This window comes from Hemiscyllium ocellatum, chromosome 24 (genome assembly GCF_020745735.1).
Source record: "Hemiscyllium ocellatum isolate sHemOce1 chromosome 24, sHemOce1.pat.X.cur, whole genome shotgun sequence".
NCBI classification, from domain to species: Eukaryota; Metazoa; Chordata; class Chondrichthyes; order Orectolobiformes; family Hemiscylliidae; genus Hemiscyllium; species Hemiscyllium ocellatum.
This window is the reverse complement of record NC_083424.1, coordinates 15393839-15416410: the sequence shown is the minus strand read 5'-3', so window position 1 is coordinate 15416410 and position 22572 is coordinate 15393839. Positions and strand designations below refer to the sequence as shown.

The 22572-nt window shown below is 42.7% G+C and overlaps 1 protein-coding gene across 1 annotated transcript in view; it reads left to right on the top strand.

Annotated features, from left to right (window-relative positions):
- The window catches only part of slc6a4b (solute carrier family 6 member 4b), a 54910-nt gene extending 33566 nt beyond the window's left edge, over window positions 1–21344 (top strand). The window contains exons 12-13 of the mRNA XM_060844132.1: window positions 5542–5709; window positions 21246–21344. Coding sequence (XP_060700115.1) covers window positions 5542–5709; window positions 21246–21326 — 249 coding nt within the window. The 3' untranslated portion in view covers window positions 21327–21344. The remainder of the gene's footprint in view (window positions 1–5541; window positions 5710–21245) is intronic.
- The last annotated feature ends 1228 nt before the right edge of the window (window positions 21345–22572 follow it).

Here is a 22572-nt window from a genome sequence, read left to right as displayed (position 1 = left end):
CAATTAATTGATTTATGGATTGGAAAATTATTACAATGTGCAAAGTGCCACACAGAAAGCTCTGGTCCCAATGAAGCAGAATCCCAGGGCCATTTTAAATGGCACAGGTCCTTACATTATATGTAAAAACACTTTTCTAGAAATGGTACCAGAGTCAAGGCTGTGTTTCTGAGTGCACCTCACCCCAACATCCCTGTCATAGTCAAAAGTTTCGATCTGCATCTGCACAGTTGGATTATGACAGTCTCCCTGATCACAACGAGCTGCCAAATGACCATTTATGTCTCCAATCATCTTGGATGTCAGAGATATAACAGCTAAACTATAATTCCAAACTTATTTGCAGATAAATTATTACAGAGGTACCTCGATCATCCGAAGGAACCAGGCGGGCAGTATTTCATTTGGTTAATTGAATTCCAGGTAATCAATTAGCTGAGTCTAGATTACAATGGTGCTGGAAAAGCACAGTAGTTCAGGCAGCATCCGAGGAGCAGTAAAATCGACATTTCAGGCAAAAGCCCTTCATCAAGGGCTTTTGCCTGAAACGTCATTTTTTTTCATGCTCCTCAGATGCTGCTTGACCTGCTGTGCTTTTCCAGCACCACTCTAATCTAGACTCTTGTTTCCAGAATCTGCAGTCATTGTTTTTACCTATCAAATAGCTGAGCATTGGGACCTTGTGGTCTTGCCAGATAATCCAATATTCAGATAATCGAATGCCAGATAATTGAGGTTCCTCTGTGTACTGAAGTGAAGATTCATAGAAAACATATGAAACTTGTTCTTTTTCAAGAATATTGTGGTTAATGTAGTGTAGTGGTTATGTTATTAAGAAGTCAAGACAAACATTACAGAGAACATAATTCAACATCTACCCTGGTATTTTTAGAACCTAAATTACATTTTTAAAAACCTGTTATCAGTAAATGTCACCCTGACATTGTGGATTGTTTAACAGCTTCATAAATGGTCAAACTTTCTTACTTGGCTTGGCCTCTATGTGATTCTAATCCCAATCTAGCATGGCTGATTATTAACTACCCATTCAATTGCCAAGCATCAGCTAAGTTTCATCAAACAGTTCAAGAAGAAATCTCATTACTTCCTTTACAGGGCAAGTAGCAATAATAAATAATGCTGTCTTTGCCAATGATGCCTGTTGTGTTAAATCTCTCAGTCAGTATGTCAGTGTACCTTTAAGAGACTTGTTTATTATATCATCAATGTATCATAGCACGTGACCTGAGGGTCTAAAGGTCTCATTTTCATCTTACCCAGGGTTCACTTGAAATATGATTCTTGACTGAAAACATGCTTCTCTGTTGCAAACTAATGGCTTAATAATATTGCAGATAATGATGTGCCCGAGAAATGTAAAGTTTGTACATAATAGTTATTTCCAATAAATATCTGTTGGATACTTGAATACAATGATTTCCATACACATTTACTTATGTTACAGGAATTAACATAAGCATTTCTGCATCAATTAAAACACTCTGTTCAAGGCAAACACACATCCTAAGAATAAATATTCTAAAAATTAGAATAAATCTGCCTGTAAAGCACGTACCTCAGTACATGCGACAGTAATAAATCAAATCAAATCTGCAAGAGGTTAATGCATTCATTTCATAAAACCACTGCTTTAATTTCTGGGCACATGATAATTCCTTTGATCAACTGGCACTGAACCTTCTCATTCATTGGTGAATGGGCTGTGGTTGAAGTGCATCTTTCAAAGTAAGAGGTAGAATATGAGTTACAAGTATTGAGGGGGCCTGAATTGTCTCTTCCAGAATTGCTGACTAATAGACTCTTTGCACGTAGCCTTTTTACCTTTGAATACGAAATGTCAATCAATAACAATTAATGCAACACTGGCAGAAATGCTAATGAGAAATGAAACACATCAACTGGGTCTTGAGAATGGTTCATTTCTGGTAAATGTTCTTTTTCTCTTTCTTGCAGCCTTAGCAAAAGATTTTGATTTTGAATCCAGTAAAACAGTAGTGTGGATTTTATATCCTTGTTGTTAAAACTGTGTAAAATTAAATAGAAACTCATATTTGTCAGATTACATTGCAGCCAATTTTTACCCTGAAGTAACTGAATCGCTAGCCCATTTTGTGTGAGTGCCAAATATCAGTTCTAAATGTATCTTATGCCTTTGACTTACAATGTAAATTTGAAGCTGTGTTCAGGATTTTGTTTTTCTCCACCAACTTATACATTTTGATGAGATTCCACTTCAGTTTCTTCCTTTCACAGATGAAAATCCTACATTTTCTCAGTCGTTCTGCATAATTCAGTCCTTTGGCATGAGGGATTAGTGGTGTACCTTCTCCTGCATTACAGTAATGGTTTGAATAGCTGTCTTGTGTCTCAATGCCCAGACAATGGTAAAGCTTTCTCCAATTTTCATTTTGAAAAATAATGGGCGGTACAGTCCACATGTTGTGTGAGTAATAGAGAGAAAGGTGGGAAAATATGGTAAGAAAGGAAAAATCAGATTCTTGCACTGAGAAAAAGTATCCATGTTTTCACCTGAAGGTAAATAGCAATTTCAGAATCCCACCATTGAATGATGACTACACATTTCTACACATTTGCAACTCATTAAAATCCTAATTTGCCTTATGGCTACTTTCAAGAAACTTCACCAAGAAATCAAATGGCACAAATCCCCAAAGTAAATCAGAGAGAATACCTAGTGGCTGCCACATCCTGAATTCCTTCCTTGGCCATAATGCATCTTCACAACAACAGCCCTGCATACGCCATGGCCATCTTCCTCCTTGAACCCTCACTCATGCTCGTCAGCTACAGAAAGCTTCACCCATTTCATGCCTGCTCTCAGACCACAACCATTGCAATAATTTGCTTTGGAGCTCAGGGACACCTGTAATTTGCAGGTGTCAGATTGTTTTGTGTGCAGGGATGCAGCAACATTATAGCTACACCTTACAGCTCATAACTTGCTTCCCTAGTGCTCCTCAGTTTGCCCTTACTTGGAAGCTGCCAAATGTCTGTATATTTCACATTGCTTTCTTCGTGCACACTCAAGAACTCCAATAATTATGTATAGGCTGCCCACTTTGTGGCTGAAATTGTTTTGTATTGGAGAGGGAGAAGCAGACAGCTTGGATGATTGACAGCACTGAATAATCAAGTATGTGGCACTGTGTGGCACTGTGCTACATCAATGTTATACCTGCAGCATGTGCCAGCAGTTTAAATTGCAAACACATTGCATGTGCTCTAAGAAAGAGGCCATGTATGAAAGTAGGGGAGCAGTTTTTAGATAGGATGAAGGGGGACTACAGTCAGTCAAAGGATAATGCCATGGTCAGTCAAAGGGCTCATCCTGTTCCAGTCCACAGTCAATCAGGCACTTGGTCTTACCAGACAAGGGGAGCAACTCAGTATGATGGACTTGGATTGAAGAGCAGTATGCAGTGATGCAGGAGGCAGATAACTGGTAGGGTATTCCCAGTCAGCGAATAAGAATTGCAGAGGGCAGGAAGGGTTAATGGTTTGAGAGGATAAACTGACTGAGGGCCAGTGAGTGAGCAGGATGCGTGTAATACTGAAAGCAGATTTAGAGTGAGTGATGGCCCTGTGAGTATGAGGTAGTAGTGAAAAGACTGAGGCACGTACACTTACCTAACACAGAAGATCATTGACCTTTTTCCTGTACTGATGAGCACTCTTCTTTACCCAGACACACCACTGGGCTGCAATTTGTGTCCAGACTGTCTTAGTCTGGTGACATGGACTCCTGTGGTAGTTAGCTGGAAGCAAATAAACTGCAGTGCTCAACATCTCCCTCCCCCCACCCACCAACATCGCCAAGTCTCTGTCTACCATGTAGGAAGTGAGCTTTCCATTTCTCTAGGCTGTGTTGTTATGTTGAGGCTGAAGTCCATAGTGTGTGTTGTTCCTGGCTTGCAGTCTCTAAAGTGGTGTGCAGTTGGACTTTAACATGGAATTAGAGGCACAATAGCTGGAAGATCCATTTACTGTGGTGAGCACATTCACCTTTCAGGCTGAATGATTCCCTGAGGAAAGCACTCAAGAGCTTGATTGAAAATGAATGAAGAGTTAATGAAGATAATGTGAGAAAAGTAATTCTGAGCCATGCTGCACTGGGTGCTATGCATCTCATTTAACAAAACACAACTGCAAATGAGAAAATTCTGCCCAGTTTCATCATAAAATATAAGCTGGAAATCTTTGTTGTAAACTATTAAATTAATGTTTTTCTTATTTTAAATGAGTTATAGTTTCTATCCTAAAAAGATTAAAATAACAGACAAAGGAATTTGATAGGAATATAAATATTTGGCCAGTAATATTGCACAATGCAACTTCCAGTGCAATACAGACAAAAGCTTGTATCCATATTCAAAATAACCTACTTGGGAAAGTATGGTTGTTTTCAAAAGAGATCAATATAAAGGCAGCTCCTGTGGGCAGCTAGAGTTTACTGGGTATATGCTGACTAACGTAATTGAAAGGGAGGTAAGGCAGCACAGGATAATTTTAAAAATTCTTTCTTTAGATATGGACATTGCCAACATTTATTGTGAATCACTAATTGTTGTTAAGAATGTGGTGATGAGCCTTGTTCATGAAGTACTGCAGTCCTTGTGCTGAACTTGTTGCAGGTGTGTTACTAGGCAGCAGGCTCAGGATAGGGATACGACTCTGAGATTCTGAAACAGGGCTTTCCAAACTGAAGACACAATCCCAACAAAAGTTCGGAGTTGTGAAATTCAAGGTAGCAACTGCTGCGCTGGAGCTTCAAGCTGACAGCTGCTTAGCCCCTTTAAGTCATTGCAGTATCTTTTAACAGTGAGAATGGGGAAAGTGAGGCCTGCAGATGCTGGAGATCAGAGTCAAGAGTGTGGTGCTGGAAAAGCACAGCAGGTCAGGCAGCATCAGGAATGAGGCTTATGCCCGAAAAGTCAATTCTCCTGCTCCTTGGATGCTGCTTGACCTGCTGTGCTTTTCCAGCACCACACTCTCGACTAACAGTGAGAATGATCAATCTTTCTGATCCCTGAGGTCAGATTGCTGTCTTGCAAGGTCTCGTGGAGAAGTAGGTGCTTTTAACTTTAAAACATTGTGGATTACAAAGCGTTGCCCATTCTCACAGCTTTCTTATCCTCATTCCTTCATACAGCCTTCCTTCAATTTTCCAACACCAGAATGGAATCACATTATCCTCGAAGTCAGCATAGTCCCAGTTCAGAGCATCTAACAGTTTCTTAATTGAATATAATGTCCATTCCTTTCAGAATTAAAACCCACTCTGTTCTCAATGGGTCAGTTATCTTGTGATGAATGTGAAAGTGTAATTGTTGCAATTTTAGGAATATGCATCTGATTATTTGTGAGTAAGAGAAGTGACCTTAAAATACATTAAAAAAGGACAAAACAGGAAAACACTAAGCATCCATCCTCATGTAAGCAAAAAAAGGCTTTCTTTATTAGACTAAAGCTTAAGATTTCCATTTTCTAATTTCTTTGCAGTTTATTACAGTGAGCTCACTTGTGTATCAGCCCCCGCTCAGTCTATTTGGTTACGATTATCCAGACTGGACTATAACAGTTGGATACCTGATTGGAGCTTCATCTTTCATATGGATTCCAATATACATGATGTACAAATTGGTATGGACGCCTGGATCGCTTAAACAGGTAGGAAAGCCACATTTGAAGGAAATACATTTTTGCATCTAACACAATATGAATGCAAATATGTACATGACTGTAAGGAATTGTGTATATGAGTTGGTCATTTGGCAAGGTCAAAATAGAATTTCCACGGTCACACATGTTTTACAGAAGGATTGTTTCTCATCCATAGAATCTCACACAATACATTGCTTTTTCTTTACCTTGCTTTACCTTTCCATCTTAAGTGGAAAGAGTGTGCCAATAATTGTGCCCCATTGTTCCACAAGCTCTCACAAATGTATGAATACCTAATTAGACCTGTAAGACAAATTTACCTAACTGACTGCTTTTCATGACAAAAGCAATGCAAACCAGGTTTTGTCATTAACAGAAAAAACCTATTTATGTAAATGCACTTAATTTTAACAAATGGCAGAAAAAAGACAGGATTACTATGTAACTTAAATTATACCCCTTTAAAATTGCAAACACACACAGTCAGAAGGTTTGACATACAGTGTTATGAAATGAAAAATATAGACAGGGAAAACAGACTTCTGAAGATCAAAAGTCCAGATTAAATTGCCCATCACAGAGTGGTAGCAATCTAGAAGGATCGCATTGCTAGGCTTTGTGCTACAACACCAGCAGGACAGAGCTAAAGCCCACCCCAGTCAAGTCATTTTGACCAACAAAATACTAAAAGAGCCACAGAAGTTAAAAATTTTACTTACCTTTGTTTTTGCTGCTGGGAAATGCCGAAGAAAGGAGGGAGCCCCCCCGAGGCCAAGATTGTGGCTCAACCCACCAACGTGACAGGTCTGCTTGCTCAACAAGCCTTGGTTGTGGAGCTCACCAAATCTCACGAGGTGCTGGGGAGGCAGATCAACAAAAAGTTGGCCCCGATCTCTGTTATCCTCCAAAAGCATGAACAGCAGCTGGGAGATCTTGGGAAAAGAAAGAATGAGGTCAACGACTGAGTCACAGTGGTGGAAGCTGAGAGTGATTCATCCAAGAGCTGGATTGGAGCCCTGGAAATGCAAGTCCAAAGTTTAATTGATCTGGTTCGTAATCTTGAGAACAGAGGCAGGAGGAAGAATTGTGTTATTGGTCTGCCGGAAGGAAAGGAAGGTGAGCGGCCAGTGGAATTTTTTTAAGAAGCGGTTACCAGAGTTCCTTAGCTTGGAGGAGCTCACCAGGTTGAAAGATTGAAAGAGCTCACCAGGTAACGGTGCGGAGACCAACACCCTTGACTTATTCTGGTGTGATTCCATCATTATAAAGACAAACTGAGAGTCATGGAAGCTTCCAAGGCCCTGGGAAAGGTCCAAGGAATATGGTTTGCGAGGGCTCCAGGGTCATGTTTTTTCAAGATTTCTCGGCGGCAGTGATCAGGGAAAAGAAATCCTACGGTAGCTGAGAGAACTCGGGATCCAGACCTCTCTAAGATACCTAGTGGTGCTTCGGCTTACCTTTAATGGATGTGTACACTTATTTGACTGACCAGAGAAAATCAAGGAACTCTGTGGACACATAACTTAAACTGGACCATTGAATAAGTACAGATAATACCGTTGTTCAGGTTTGTCCTTCTGAAGGGAGGTCTTATTGAGGTCTCTTTATTATTGGTAATAAGTTGTGTTAAATTATGTTTGGGATGGACAGACTTTTATGGGGTTTTTGGTGTGACCCCAGCTAGGAGGAGTCAAGAGGGTGGGTGAGATGGCTAGTAAGGTTTTGGGGTGTGTAGTTGCCCCCTTTGAGTGGGAGTGGTGGGGGGGGCGAATTCCCCTAATCAGTGCCATTGGCGCTTTATATGTGGTTTTTTTATGGTTTTCGATATACATAGTTTTGAATGTTTTGCAGGTTTGTTAGTTGTAGCTTTCATTGAGGTTCATCGATTTGTAATTCAAGTTCTTCCTCTCTGGAGTCTAAATGTTGCTACAGATTTTTATGGCTAAGGATATGTTTACAGAGGAACCTTGATTATCCAAACAAGATGGGAGGGCACTATTTCGTTCGGATAACTGATTATTCGGTTAATTGATTTCCTCTGGAACTCGGAGCTTTCTGTGAAGTCTGCTTCCCGTGCAAGAGACTAGGCAGCAGCACGCTGTGTGTGAGACCCAGCCCCCCTGTCCACCCCCAACCCATCAGCACCCCTACCCCCCAAACCCCGTTTGCCCCGCCTCCAACACTCTCCACCCCCCTGCCAGCCCCCAACCCTGCCCCCAACACTGCCCACCTCCAACCCTATTCACTCCCACCCCAGCACACCCCCAACCACATCCATCCCCACCCTCACCCAGTCCAACATTGCCCCAGCCCATCCACCCCCACTCTGACCCCCACCCACCATCCATCTCCGTCCGCTCCATTGCCCCCCACCTCCTGCTCCCCCATCTGCACCACCCCTCCCCCCGCCCCTCCGGGTCAGCCGGACTGAACACCAGCAGTAAGACTGCTGCTTCCTTTATGGGTTAAGTCTCCAATTAGTGCAACACACACACACACACACACACACACACACACACACACACACACAACGTTTTACCGCAACTGTTTGACTGGTTCCACCTCTGCCTTGTACAGGACAATGTTGAAGAGATTATCTGGGGAAGGGGGGTTTAGGGTACACCCCTATGTAGAACTCCAGGGGAAGTGTGGGGGGAGAGAGAAAGGACAGGAGGTCAATCATTTGGAGATGGTGCCTGGACTGATCTCGGCAACATTTCAGTGAGGTGAGTTCATTTTTAATCTTGTACCTGTAAACAAAAGATGTGATCAGGGTTGAAACAAGAGGAATTGAGTATAGAAGCAAAGAGGTCCTTCTGCAGCTGTACAGGGCCCTGGTGAGACCTCACCTGGAATATTGTGTGCAGTTTTGGTCTCCAAATTTGAGGAAAGACATACTGAGGGAATGCAGCGTAGGTTCATAAGGTCAATTCCCTTAATGGCGGGACTATCTTACGCTGAAAGATTAGAGCGACTGGGCTTGTATACGCTTGAGTTTAGAAGGCTAAGAGGGGATCTGATTGAGACATATAAGATTATTAAAGGATTGGACACTCTGGAGGCAGAAAGCATGTTTCTGCTGATGGGTGAGTGCCGAACCAGAGGACACACTTTATAAATAAGGGGTAGGCCACTTAGAACAGAGTTGAGGAGAAACTTCTTCACCCAGAGAGTGGTGGGTGTATGGAATGCTCTGCCCCAGAAGGCTGTGGAGGCCAGGTCTCCAAGAAAGAGTTGGATAGAGCTCTTAAGGATGGTGGAATCAAGGATTATGGGATAAGGCAGGAACAGGATACTGATTGAGGATGATCAGCCATGATCATAATGAATGGTGGTGCTGGCTCGAAGGGCAGAATGGCCTACTCCTGCACCTATTGTTTATTGTCTATTGAAACAGCTCTTTGATGTAATGTTGCTATCGGGACCTTGAGATCCCCTTTAGATGATCCGATATTCAGATAATTGAAATTCGGATAATTGAGGTTCCTCTGTAAATGGTGTGCATGGAACATTAAGGGGAGCCACTTGCTGGTCAAGAGGAAAAAGGTACTCTCCAGTCTTGAAAAGGAAAGGATGGATGTCACCTTATTGCAGAGTCACACCTAGATGATAGAGAACATTTAAAATTGCAACAAAATGGGTATGACCGGGTTCATTTTTCATCTTTTAATACCAGGAACAGTTAGTTAATATGAACAGCCGTACTTATTAGGAAGAATCTCCCAATTAAGTTGTTAGAGTGTATTAAAGACATGTACAGGAGATTCATAATCCTTAAAGCCTTGATAAAGAGAGAAGAATATGGATCTTAAATGTTTACTTTCCCCCCACCCCACCTTAAATATCTGGTAGACACATTCTCTCAACTGATTAGCCTTGCATCTCAGCATGTTACCACTGGGGGAGGGATTTTAATTGTTTATAGATCCTACGGTAGACAGATTGCCCAAATGCACCCCGATATCTTCTTAATGATCTAAGCAACTAAGGGATTTGTGTGTTGAACTAGGGTCGGTGGATGCCTGGAGGCGTCTCCAACGTGCACGCAGGGATTTTATGTGTTTTTACAATCCGCACAAATATTTTGATTGATTGATCTCTTTTTGACTCCCGCAGCACACTTGGGCAGATGGTATCCTGTACAATTGGCAATATCACTATTTTTGATCACACCCCAGTGTACCTAATGGTCAAGAGGAAGGACATTATAGTTGGTTCGGGGCACGAGCAATTGGATCCATTTATCCTTAAGGATAGCACGCTTATCAAATACTTTTCCAATGAATTCAGGGCTTTCTTAGACATTAATTCAGATTTGGCCAGTAATTCATCCATTCTCTGGGAAACCGCTAAAGCCTATGCCAGGGTTTGAGTTAGTTCCTATTCTGCCAGTAAGAAACTGAAGGGTGAGCAGCAACGTTTGGTTGAAACATAGTTGAAGGTAGCCGAGAAGGCATACTTCGATCGACCCTCTCTGGCTAAATTACAGAAGATCACAGTGCTTCAGTCCGTACTGAACTCCATGCTTACACAGACAGCTAAGAAGGAGCTTATTTTTGCAAAATAGAGGTTGTTTGAGCATGGTGGTAAATCAGGCAAATACTTAGCGTATCTTGCCAGGAAAAAGAGCACCCCTCAAGCCATCACCTCAATCAGGGAAGGTGCTGAAAACCTAACCTGTGATTCTAAAAGCATTAACACGGCTCTTCGAAGATTTTACTCTGAACTATACCAGTCTGAAAACTGTGAGGATGGGCAGGCTAGGATAGAGTCCTTTTTCAAGAATTTGGATCTCCCAGGTGTAACTCCCGAATAAGAGTCTTTCCTTAATGTCCCATTGAGTAAAAAGTGAGGTCTGCAGATGCTGGAGATCAGAGCTGAAAATGTGTTGCTGGTTAAAGCACAGCAGGTTAGGCAGCATCCAAGGAACAGGAAATTCGACATTTCGGGCCAGAGCCCTTCTTCAGGAATTAGGAGAGTGTGCCAGGCAGGCTAAGATAAAAGATAGGGAGGAGGGACTTGGGGGAGGGGCGATGGAGATGTGATAGGTGGAAGGAGGTCAAGGTGAGGGTGATAGGCCGGAGTGGGGTGGGGGCGGAGAGGTCAGGAAGAGGATTGCAGGTTAGGAGGGTGGTGCTGAGTTCGAGGGAATCGACTGAGACAAGGTGGGGGGAGGGGAAATGAGGAAACTGGAGAAATCTGAGTTCATCCCTTGTGGTTGGAGGGTTCCCAGGCGGAAGATGAGGCGCTCTTCCTCCAACCGTCATGTTGTTATGTTCTGGCGATGGAGGAGTCCAAGGACCTGCATGTCCTCGGTGGAGTGGGAGGGAGAGTTAAAGTGATGAGCCACGTGGTGGTTGGGTTTGGTTGGTCCGGGCATCCCAGAAGTGTTCTCTGAAGCGTTCCGCAAGTAGGCGGCCCGTCTCCCCAATATAGAGGAGGCCACATCGGGTGCAGTGGATGCAATAGATGATGTGTGTGGAGGTACAGGTGAATTTGTGGTGGATATGGAAGGATCCCTTGGGGCCTTGGAGGGAAGTAAGAGGGGAGGTGTGGGCGCAAGTTTTGCATTTCCTGCAGTTGCAGGGGAAGGTGCCTGGGGTGGAGGTTGGGTTGGTGGGGGGTGTGGACCTGACGAGGGAGTCGCGAAGGGAGTGGTCTTTGCGGAACGCTGATAGGGGAGGGGAGGGAAAGATATCCTTGGTGGTGGGGTCCATTTGGAGGTGGCGGAAATGACGGCGGATGATACGCTGTATACGGAGGTTGGTGGGGTGGTAGGTGAGAACCAGTGGGGTTCTGTCTTGGTGGCGGTTGGAGGGGCGGGGCTCAAAGGCGGAGGAGCGGGAAGTGGAGGAGATGCGGTGGAGGGCATCGTCGATCACGTCTGGGGGGAGTCTGCGGTCCTTGAAGAAGGAGGCCATCTGGGCTGTACGGTATTGAGCAGATGCGGCGGAGACGGAGGAATTGGGAATATGGGATGGCGTTTTTACAGGAGGCAGGGTGGGAGGAGGTGTAGTCCAGGTAGCTGTGGGAGTCAGTCGGTTTATAGTAGATGTCTGTGTTGAGTCGGTTGCCCAAGATAGAAATGGAAAGGTCTAGGAAGGGGAGGGAGGAGTCTGAGACAGTCCAGGTGAATTTGAGGTCGGGATGGAAGGTGTTGGTAAAGTTGATGAACTGTTCAACCTCCTCGTGGGAGCACAAGGCAGCGCCGATACAGTCATCGATGTAACGGAGGAAAAGGTGGGGGGTGGTGCCAGTGTAGTTGCGGAAGATGGACTGTTCCACATATCCTACGAAGAGACAGGCATAGCTGGGGCCCATGCGGGTGCCCATGGCAACTCCTTTAGTTTGGAGGAAGTGGGAGGATTGGAAAGAGAAGTTATTCAGGGTGAGGACCAGTTCAGTCAGTCGAAGGAGGTTGTCAGTGGAAGGGTACTGGTTGGTGCGGCAGGAAAGGAAGAAGCGGAGGGCTTTGAGTCCTTCGTGATGGGTGATGGAGGTGTACAGGGACTGGATGTCCATCGAGAAGATAAAGCGTTGGGGACCGGGGAAGCGAAAATCATGGAGGAGGTGGAGGGCGTGGGTGGTGTCCCGAATGTAGGTGGGGAGTTCTTGGACTAAAGGGGACAGAACCGTGTCGAGGTACGCGGAGATGAGTTCGGTGGGGCAGGAGCAGGCTGAGATAATGGGTCGGCCGGGGCAGTCAGGTTTGTGGATTTTGGGCAGGAGGTAGAAACGGGCGGTGGGGGGTTGTGGGACTATGAGGTTGGAGGCGATGGATGGGAGATCCCCTGAGGTGATGAGGTTATGGATGGTCTGGGAGATGATGGTTTGGTGATGGGAGGTGGGGTCATGGTCAAGGGGGCAATAGGAGGAGGCGTCTGCGAGCTGGCGTTTGGCCTCAGCGGTATAAAGGTCGGTGCGCTAAACTACTACCGCGCCTCCTTTGTCTGCCGGTTTGATGGTGAGGTTGGGTTGGAGCGGAGGGAGTGGAGGTCTGCACGTTCTAAGGGTGAGAGGTTGGAGTGGGTGAGAGGGGTGGACAGGTCGAGTCGGTTAATGTTGCAGCGGCAGTTGGCTATAAATAGATCGAGGGCAGGTAAGAGGCCAGCACGGGGTGTCCAGGTAGATGGGGTGTGTTGGAGGTGGGAGAAGGGGTCGTCAGAGGATGGGCAGGAGTCTTGGTTGTAAAAGTAGGCACGGAGGCGAAGGCGGCGGAAGAATTGTTCAATATCTCACCGCGTGTTGAACTCATTAATCCGAGGGCGTAGGGGAATGAAGGTGAGGCCTCTGCTGAGGACTGATCTTTCATCCTCAGAGACGGGGAGGTCTGGAGGGATGGTGAAGATCCGGCAAGGTTGGGAGCTAGGACTTGGTGTGGGACTGGAGCTGGGAGTGGGGGCGGGGTTATGGGCAGGGGTGGGGACAGAGATCGACGTAGGGGCGGGGTTAGACGTGATGATGAATGTCCCATTGTCAGAGCAAGAGGTGCAGGAGGCCATGAGGCAGCTACAGAGTGGAAAGGTGCTTGGTCCTAACGGACTTCCCAGTGAATTTCATAAGGAATTTATGAATATACTGTCAGGACCAATGCTCAGTATGTTCAATAATTCACGCAGTTGTGACCTTCTCCTGCCATCTTTAAGAGAAGCTAATATCTCGCTTATCCTTAAAAAAGGGAAGGCCTTAGGGGATTGTGCTTCCTGTAGGCTCACTTTTGAATGTTGATTTCAAAATCCTATCTAAGTCTCTTGCATTAAGGCTAGAAACTGTACTGCCTTCCATTATTAAGGAGGACTAGGCGGGCTTTATCAAGGGCTGCAGATCATCTAATAATGTCAGGAAGTTACTCAATGTGATCCAAGCATGTCAATAACAATCAGTACAGGGATTAGTGGTCTCTCTAGAGGTACAGAAGGCATTTGATTGGGTTGAGTGGCCACACCTTTTTTACACTTTAGAGAGTTTGGCTTTGAAGTCTTTATCAGGTGTGTAAAGTTCTTTATAGTGACCCTATGGCTGTGGTTCTCACCAAAGATGTGCAGTCAAGCAATTTTAATATCTTTAGGGGCAGTGGACAGGGCTGTCCCCTATCGCCCTTGCTTTTCACATTGGTGATTGAGTTGCTGGCAGAGGCCATATGTAACGATTCCAATATATCTGCTCCAGAAATAGGGACAAAGTCACATAAGATTATATTGTATGCAGATGATTTCCTTGTCTTTTTATCAAACCATACACTTTTCGTACTCATCTGATACAATGCATTAATTTGGCATTTTTTGGAGTTACAAGATCAACTTCACAAAATTAGAGGCCATGCCTATGGGTAGTCTCCCAAAAATACCTGGTTATGAGGATGAATCTCAATTCCCCTTTAAATAGTCATGGGGGTGGAGTTTCTTTACTTAGGTATATGCATTACTCCCATTTTTGATCGACTAGTTAAAACCAATTTTGCTCATTTGTTTGACAGAATCAAGCAAGTACCTTGAGGATGGGAGGCGCTTCCAATTTCTTGGTTAGCTCGGATAGCCCTCATTAAAATGAATATTCTCCCCTACCCTATGCGAATCCTTTTGATCTTCACTAGGCAACCATTCAGGAGACTGAATGGCTGATTCAGTTCTTTAATCTGGCATCACTAACAACCCCTCATTAAATTAACTAAATTACAGCTACCCCACAGATTGGGAGGAGTGGATCTCCCAGATATTAAAAACTATCAGTTAAGCTCATTATCATCTTACATGAGTGACTGAGCCTATGGGGACCCTCTTGCACTAAGGTTAGTCATGGAAGCCTCTCGGGCAGGATGCCCCTTATTCCTGATGAAGGGCTTTTGCCCGAAACGTTGATTTTACTGCTCCTTGGATGCTGCCTGAACTGCTGTGCTCTTCCAGCACCACTAATCCAGACTGCTCTTTTTCTAGCTTATTCTTCTTGAACAAAATGAGGACAGTTAAGGAATATTGCCATAACCCAATAGTTATTAATACTGTTAAAGCATGGAGGATAATGTGGCAGAGAAAAGGCAATATTGCCAAAACATTATTTCTTACACCCATAATTGATATGCCGGGTTTACAACAGGGGATGATGGTTCGGAGTTTAAACTATGGGCAGCTAGGGGTGTGTCTTGCCTGGGTGAGTTACTTGAGAGAGACACATTGATGTCTTTTGACCAGTAGCTTGGAAATACGAGTTGCCCAGTAGGGACCTCTGCTGTTTTTTTTTCAAATTAAAGACTTCCTTAAAAAAAACTACAAATTTAACTGATTACTAAAGATCTGATACAGAGAAGAGGGAGCTTAGTGCTAAGAACACATTTTCTGTCAGCAATCTCTACCACCTGTTGGAAGATGACCCCTTGGACGAGACCGAGCTATTTTGTAAGGTATGGAGAGGGAGCTGGGCGCTGAGATCTCCTCTGAGGTATGCGAGGATATCAGGGAAAATGCAAGAAGGATCTTGATTTGCAATAGGGCCTATGCCTTGCAATTGAAGATTCTTCACAGGGTCCACTTAGCTCTGGATAGTCTCTCTAAATTTAAAGCGGGAGTATCTCCAACATGTCCCAAATGTAAAATGAGTAGGGGACTCTCACTCATTGTCTCTGGTCCTGCCACAGCTCGCAAGCATACTGGAGCACTGTGGTAGGCGAAATAGAGAGAGTCTTGGGGACAGAGGTGGAGATGGACTCAATATCTCTTTTTCTTGGCCTGACAAAAAAAAGCTTTCCAGTATCCTCACTTTTTGTGCAAGAAAAAACATTCTGTTAGGGTGGGTGTCTGCAAAATCCCCTGGGGTTGTCAGACTTGTGTGAACTAGTCATGGAGCACATCCCTTTGGATTTTCTCATAGGTATGGTGCACCATAAAACTGAGAATTACTATAAGACATGGCAACCCTTTTTGGACTACCCTGGCACAGATTTGTCTGCCACACTAACAAGGACTTTTGTAAAGCCATAATGATTGTGTTTAATGAATCTAATACCAGGGAAGAACTACGAATATATGAATATGCAGAAATTTATTCTCTCGATGGCTGAGAGCTACTGGTCTGTTTCTCTGAGTCTAATTATTATCATTACTTGTTAGTTAGTTGTTAGCTATTATTTATTTATTTATTTATGTATTTAGTCGGTTCCTTTCCTTTTTTTATTATATACATGTATACGTAATTATACACGAATGTAAATCTGTGCTTTCTCTTTGTATTGTTTTAAATTGTCTTGTTTTGTGTTTGTTGTATTATTTTTAAAAATCTTTCTTTACTAAATTGTTTTCTTTAAAAATCTGCCCATCACAATTTCTTTTGATTTTAGAAAGATGGCTCCCTGTTGTCTGCAAAGTGATAGCCATTCTTTACTTTGATGGATGATCTAGTGGACTTAGGCCTTTCCTTTTTGAGAATTTCTATTAAGTTTCTTGATTTACTGACTTTTCACTCACACCATGACAAGGAAGAGAGGTAGATTTTCTGCTGACCGTCTCTGGCTGCTTTGCACTTAGAGATCTGTAATAACTTTCAGCTCAACCAATCTGAGCTCTGTCCTCAGGCAGTCTTTTCTTAACTCAACAATTTCTATTCTCACTCTTTCTCAAATTATCCCCCTCACTCTTCAAAACGTACAGCTGAAAATGTGCATTGCTCGATTTTGCCATGATTCAAAACTCTTGTGGTATTTTTGTTGTGTAGCAGTCCAACTTCCATTCCAGTTTACAGCCCAAAAAGGAAAAATATATGGTCCATTACAAACTCCTAAACTGAATAGATAGGAAGCAAGGGAGGAGAAACTGTCATGTGGAAATCAATCATTAGTTATTTTCAAGATGCTAGTTTAAGATCTGGAAGTAGAACACTCACATCCATCCCAGCATATGAAATGGTATGCAGTCACAAGGCAATTAAGGAGCTTAAGAGGAAGAAAATAAAATAAAAAGAGAGGAGTGTTACTTCAGATTCCAAACACATATGAACTTCATTACATTGTAATGATATTAGTTCAAGATGTACAACCAACAGTTTACAAATGTTGTCATCTTTATGGAAAAGTATTGTGAATGTATCATCTGTTCAAATACCTCATGAAGTAATGACAGAAAGAGTTCTGATATTTGAAAATGAATTTCCATGCTCATGAAGGTTGAAGGATGTCAGTTCTGGATTAGGGTCATCATGAAGCAATCAGAGGTCTACGTACAAAGTAAAGCTCCTTTTGCACTGTCTTGTTAAAGACTTTTGGTGAGGCTTAATTTGAATTAATTTAGGGAATGTTCCCTCGATTTTGTGGGAACAAGATGTTTTAGCTTCATAACACGATCATAAGTTCCCACTGATATGAGGTTTCAGATAACTATTCATGTAGTCAGTCTGAGTGTGAATTGGTGATACAGATTTTACTGTGACTTCCTTCATTAAAAATTAGAGTGAAGGCTACCATACTGATTTAATGTGGAATCCTTAAGAGACTGAATTGGGCTTCAGGAACAGGAAACGGAAGAGAATGGGAGGGAGGGGAAGGATTGGAAGAGGAGAGGGGAAGGAGAAAGAGGATGCTGTGGGTGTGGGAGGAGCAGGGTTTGAATGTCAGCTGGGTCAGTGAGTGGATGAAAGGAGAACAGCACCTGAGTGTCAGGAAAGCAAAAAGTAAAAAATGAGGTCTGCAGATGCTGGAGATCACAGCTGCAAATGTGTTGCTGGTCAAAGCACAGCAGGCCAGGCAGCATCTCAGGAATAGAGAATTCGACGTTTCGAGCATAAGCCCATTCCTGATGAAGGGCTTATGCTCGAAACGTCGAATTCTCTATTCCTGAGATGCTGCCTGGCCTGCTGTGCTTTGACCAGCAACACATTTGCAGGAAAGCAAAAAGCCTAAGTATCAGTAGGGTGGGGAAAGAGGGGCTGATTTCAATTGCTCTCAGTAGAGAATCCATAAATTTACAAAATAGGAGAGATCTTGAGCATGCCTTTAATATTCCCCTACATAAAAGACACCAAGCCTATTTGTCTGTTATGCTTTAAAGAACGCTGAGCTCAAATAGTTACTTCATTGAAGGAGAAGTCAAACTCTTTCCTAAAGATGGCACTGCAGTGCTGGACAAAGCTATCGATGTCACACTGTAAAGCCATAACATACTGATATTGTATAGGTGGCTCAAACTAAAACATTATGGCCTTATGGTGTTATCGCTATACTATTAATTCAGAAACTCAGCTAATGTTCTGGCTAAATAGATGGTGGAATTTGAATTCAATTTTAAAAATATGGAATTAAGAATCTACCATGACACCATTGCCAACTGTTGTAAAAATCTATTTGGCTCACTAATGTCCTTCAGGGAAGGAAATTTGCCATTCTCATCTGCTCTGGCCTACATGTGACTCCAGATTCACAGCAATGTGGTTGACTCTCAACTGAAATGGTCTAGCAAATCACTCAGTTCTAGGGCAGCTAGGGATGGGCAATAAATGGTGGCCAGCCAGCTACGCCCACATCCCACAAGTGAATAAAAGAAATAAAATGATCCAAAGGCACTCCTTACTGAACCATCAAGGCCACTGGCTCTCAATAGCAACAAGCAGTTCAGGAAAAATATTGACGATTCCAAATGAACAGAGCTTCTGATGATCAGTAGTGGATCTGCGAAAGATCAACTTGCTGTCTTGGGTCAATGAGCAGATACTGTATGGTTGGGGAGAGGGCTATTTGGAGTTTTGGAAACATTTCAATCAGTGTTTTTATCATGAATTAACAAAAGCATCTTATCTTGTGATTCCAACTTAACAGGATTAATAATGAGTGTGCACACAAGGTTTGGCATTATTTGGAGATGCTGGTGTTGGACTGAGGTGTACAAAGTTAAAAATCACACAGCACCAGGTTATAGTCCAACAGGTTTAATTCGAAGCACTAGCTTTCAGAGCACTGCTCCTTCATCAGGTGGTTGTGGACAACACTATTGTAAGACACAGAATTTATAGCAAAAGTTTACAGTGTGATGTAACTGTATACATTGAAAAAATACCTTGATTGTTTGTTAAGTTTCTTTTCTGTTAGAATGACCATGTTAGTTTTACTTCTTTCATATGTAAATTGCAAAACTGTTTTTTTAAAAGTTACATTCTCAGGTGAACTTTAATAATTGGTGTCAGCCCAGATAATGTTTTGAAGGTATTAGCCCCCTGTGTGCTGCTGTCTGTCTGTGCCATAATGTTTAGACTGATTCTAAACTAAAAAATGAATTAACAGGATTTTACATGGATTTATGCAGTTTTTGAGCAAAGTACAATGTAACTCTGCAAGTACAAATTCACCCCACAAACGAATGTGTGTATGTGTGCATGTGGGTTTGTGTGTGTGTGGGAGGGAGGGGGTGCTGGGTGGTTGTGAGTGTCTGTGAGAGAGAGTGTATATGTGTGTGTGAGTGTAAAGGGGTCTAAGTGTGTGAGTGGGTGCATGTGTGGGTGTGGGAGTGTGTGTGTCTGCTGGAGTGTCAGTGTGTGTGTGAGTGTGTAGGAGTGTCTGTGCATGTATATAGTGCAATGGGATCACCTGTAGTGCAACATGAACTCAAAGTCCCGGTTGAGGCCCTCCATATGTGTATGGAACTTAGCTTTCAGCCTCTGCTCAGTCACTTTTCGCTGCTGGGCAAAAATGAGGACTGCAGATACTGGAGATCAGAGTCAGGATTAGAGTGGTGGTAGAAAAGCACAGCAGGTTAGGCAGTATCCGTGAAACGTCACTTTTTGCTGCTGCCTTTGTCACGGTCTGCAATACATTATCAATGAGGATGAGCATCTCGCTAAGACCTTCCCCACACCTCCACTGCTTTCCTTTTAACAATCACCAAATCTCAAACAGATCATTTTTCATAGCAAACTGCCCGGCTTTCAGGACAATCCATACAACCCTGTCACAATAGACGCTGCAAGATGTGCCAGAGGGTAGACATGGATACCACCATTACGTGTGGGGACACCTCCCACCATGTACATGGCAGGTACTCATGCGACTCAGCCAACATTGTCTATCTTATACGCTGCAGGCAAGGATGCCCTGAGGCATGGTACATTGGTAAAACTGAGCAGAGGCTACGGCAGTGTATGAATGGGCACCGCACAACAATCACCAGATAGGAGTGTTCCCTCCCGGTTGGAGAACACTTCAGCTGTTCAGGACATTTGACGTTGGACCTTCAGGTGACCATCCTCCAAGGCGGACTTCGGGACAGGCAGCAGTGAAAAGTGGCCGAGCAGAGGCTGATAGATAAGTTCTATACCCATCGGGAGGGCCTCAACCGGGATCTTGGGTTCATGTCACATTACAGGTGACTCCATTGCATTATACACACACACACACACACACTCCTGCAAATACACACACAGCACACAATCAGGCACTCCTATATACACACATACAAACACACACACACACACACGCACACACGCACACACACACACAGACACTCCTGAAGACACACACACTCACACACTCATACATGCACCCTCTCACACACTTAGACCCCTTTACACTCATAAACATATATATACACTCTGTCGCACAGACACTCACAATTCCCCACCACCTCCCCTCTGCCACACACACACATGCACACATATGTTTGTGGGGTGAATTTGTACTTGCAGAGTTACATTGTACTTTGCTCAAAAACTTCATGAATCCATGTAAAATTATGTTAATTCATTTTTTAGATTAGAATCAGTCTAAACATTATGGCACAGACAGCAGCATACAGGGGGCTAACACCTTCACACATTATCTGGGTTGACACCAATTGTTAAAGTTCACCTGAGAATGTAACTTTTTAAAAAGAAGCTTTGCAATTTACCAATGAAAGAAGTGAAACTAACATGGTCATTCTAACAGACAAGAAACAACAAACAATCAAGGTATTTTTCAATGTATAATTTCAGTTACATCACACTGTAAACATTTGCTATAAATTCTGTGTCTTACAATAGTGTTCTCCACAACCACCTGATGAAGGAGCAGCTGCTGCTTCGAATTAAACTGTTGGGCTATAACCTGGTATTGTGTGATTTTTAATCTTTGGCATCACTGCTATTTTATTTTTGTAAAGAAGAAAATATTAAAAATTCATCACAAATACAGAAAGTACATTGCTTCTGCATAATCTAATAGAAGAATTAATGAGGATGAAAAAGGTGACTCTGAAAATCAAAATATAGCCCCCAAACATCAACAAATACTGCCCAAGAATGTATCACAAACAGCTCTTGAGAAAAAATATTTTGATTGCTGGATTGGAGTCACTGTTGGTTCACATGGTGCCAACTCATCAAATCATCCAATTGTGTCCAACATTACTGTTGAATTGGAAGTCCAGTTATATAAGCGATCATTTATTCATATTGTGCCACCCAAAGCTCCCTCTGTAAACGCCTTTAAAGATTCTGCACATAAAGTTCGAACTTTGTGCACAGTAGTGTAAGAAACAAGACTCCTTCTCATTTTTATCCTGACACTAATTAATTTTTTTTTGTCCACACAGCGCCTGGCAGTCTGCATTCGGCCAGAGAAGACAATCAGAGACCAGAAGCCTGATTCACTCTGCATGAATACTATCCCTTAATTCCTTGTACATATTGCATGCAGAAACTTTACTTTGAGATTGAAATGGATTTTTTAAAAAATCCATAGAAGAATTTGTGTGAGGTGGAAAATGCATTTAACATTTCAACTTCAGCAAGAACAGAAAATGAACAAGGACAGGGAATTCTGCAAAAGCTTTGATAAGGAGCTTTAAATATTTATACAACTGTTATTGTTAACTTAAAGTTGAAAAGACCTTTCACTTTGTACCTTTTGGAATTTTGTGGGTGAAAAAAAATTCAAAAAAAATTGTTCTTACAAAATGTCTGATTACATTTTCCAAACTTATCAGCACTTACCACTGAAAAATTATGACTTGCCAACTATGTAGACCAAGTGTTTGAGATTTGCATTACTTAACAGTCACAAGAACTTATACTCAACAAGCTGCTTTTACACATTATACCCTGTTCTTTGTCTTGAATTAGTTTATGGTCTCTTATCCCAGTTCAAGACAGCTAGATTGTTCACTTAATCAATTGTTTGCCCAAATTTAAATCAATTAGAAAGCAATCCTATAATGCCATTGCAGTGTATAAAAAAAAGATACAAGATAAAATGCTGTTATTTGGTTTTGTACTTGTTATTAATGAATGTTTGAAGATTATGATTTTTAATTAGTTTTTTTGTAAAACAACAAATGTGTTTGTACTTTTGAAAAGTGCTCCTAGTTAAGTCCACTTATTCCTGATGTGTTCATTTTTAAAAACTGTAACCTTTCTCAAACAATGAATAAAATGTAAGGTGAATGTTAATGGGTTATTAACCCCTACATTGGTAACATGTATGTACATGCAAGGAGAAAGTGAGGATTGCAGATGCTGGAATCAGAACTGAGAGTGTAGTGCTGGAAAAGTACAGTAGGACAGGCAGCATCTGAGGATCAGGAAAATCGATGGTCCTGATGAAGGGCTTATGCCCGAAACGCTAATTCTCCTGCTCCTCAGATGCTGCCTGACCTGCTGTGCTTTTCCAGCACCATGCTCTCAACTCTGTATGTACATGCAATTCTAACAGCCCTTATACTAAGTATAATTTGAATACTGGGGTCTCTATGGCTTTCTAAAGCATGTTTTACAGTAACCTCTGGCTGGCAATGGGGTTGAAGCACATTCAGGTTACCATATCAACAGGATGACAAATAGTTAGAGGTTGTCAGTTTTCAGAATAGAATAGAATTTCTTCAGAATGGAAACAGGCCATTCAGCTTAACAAGTCCACGTTGA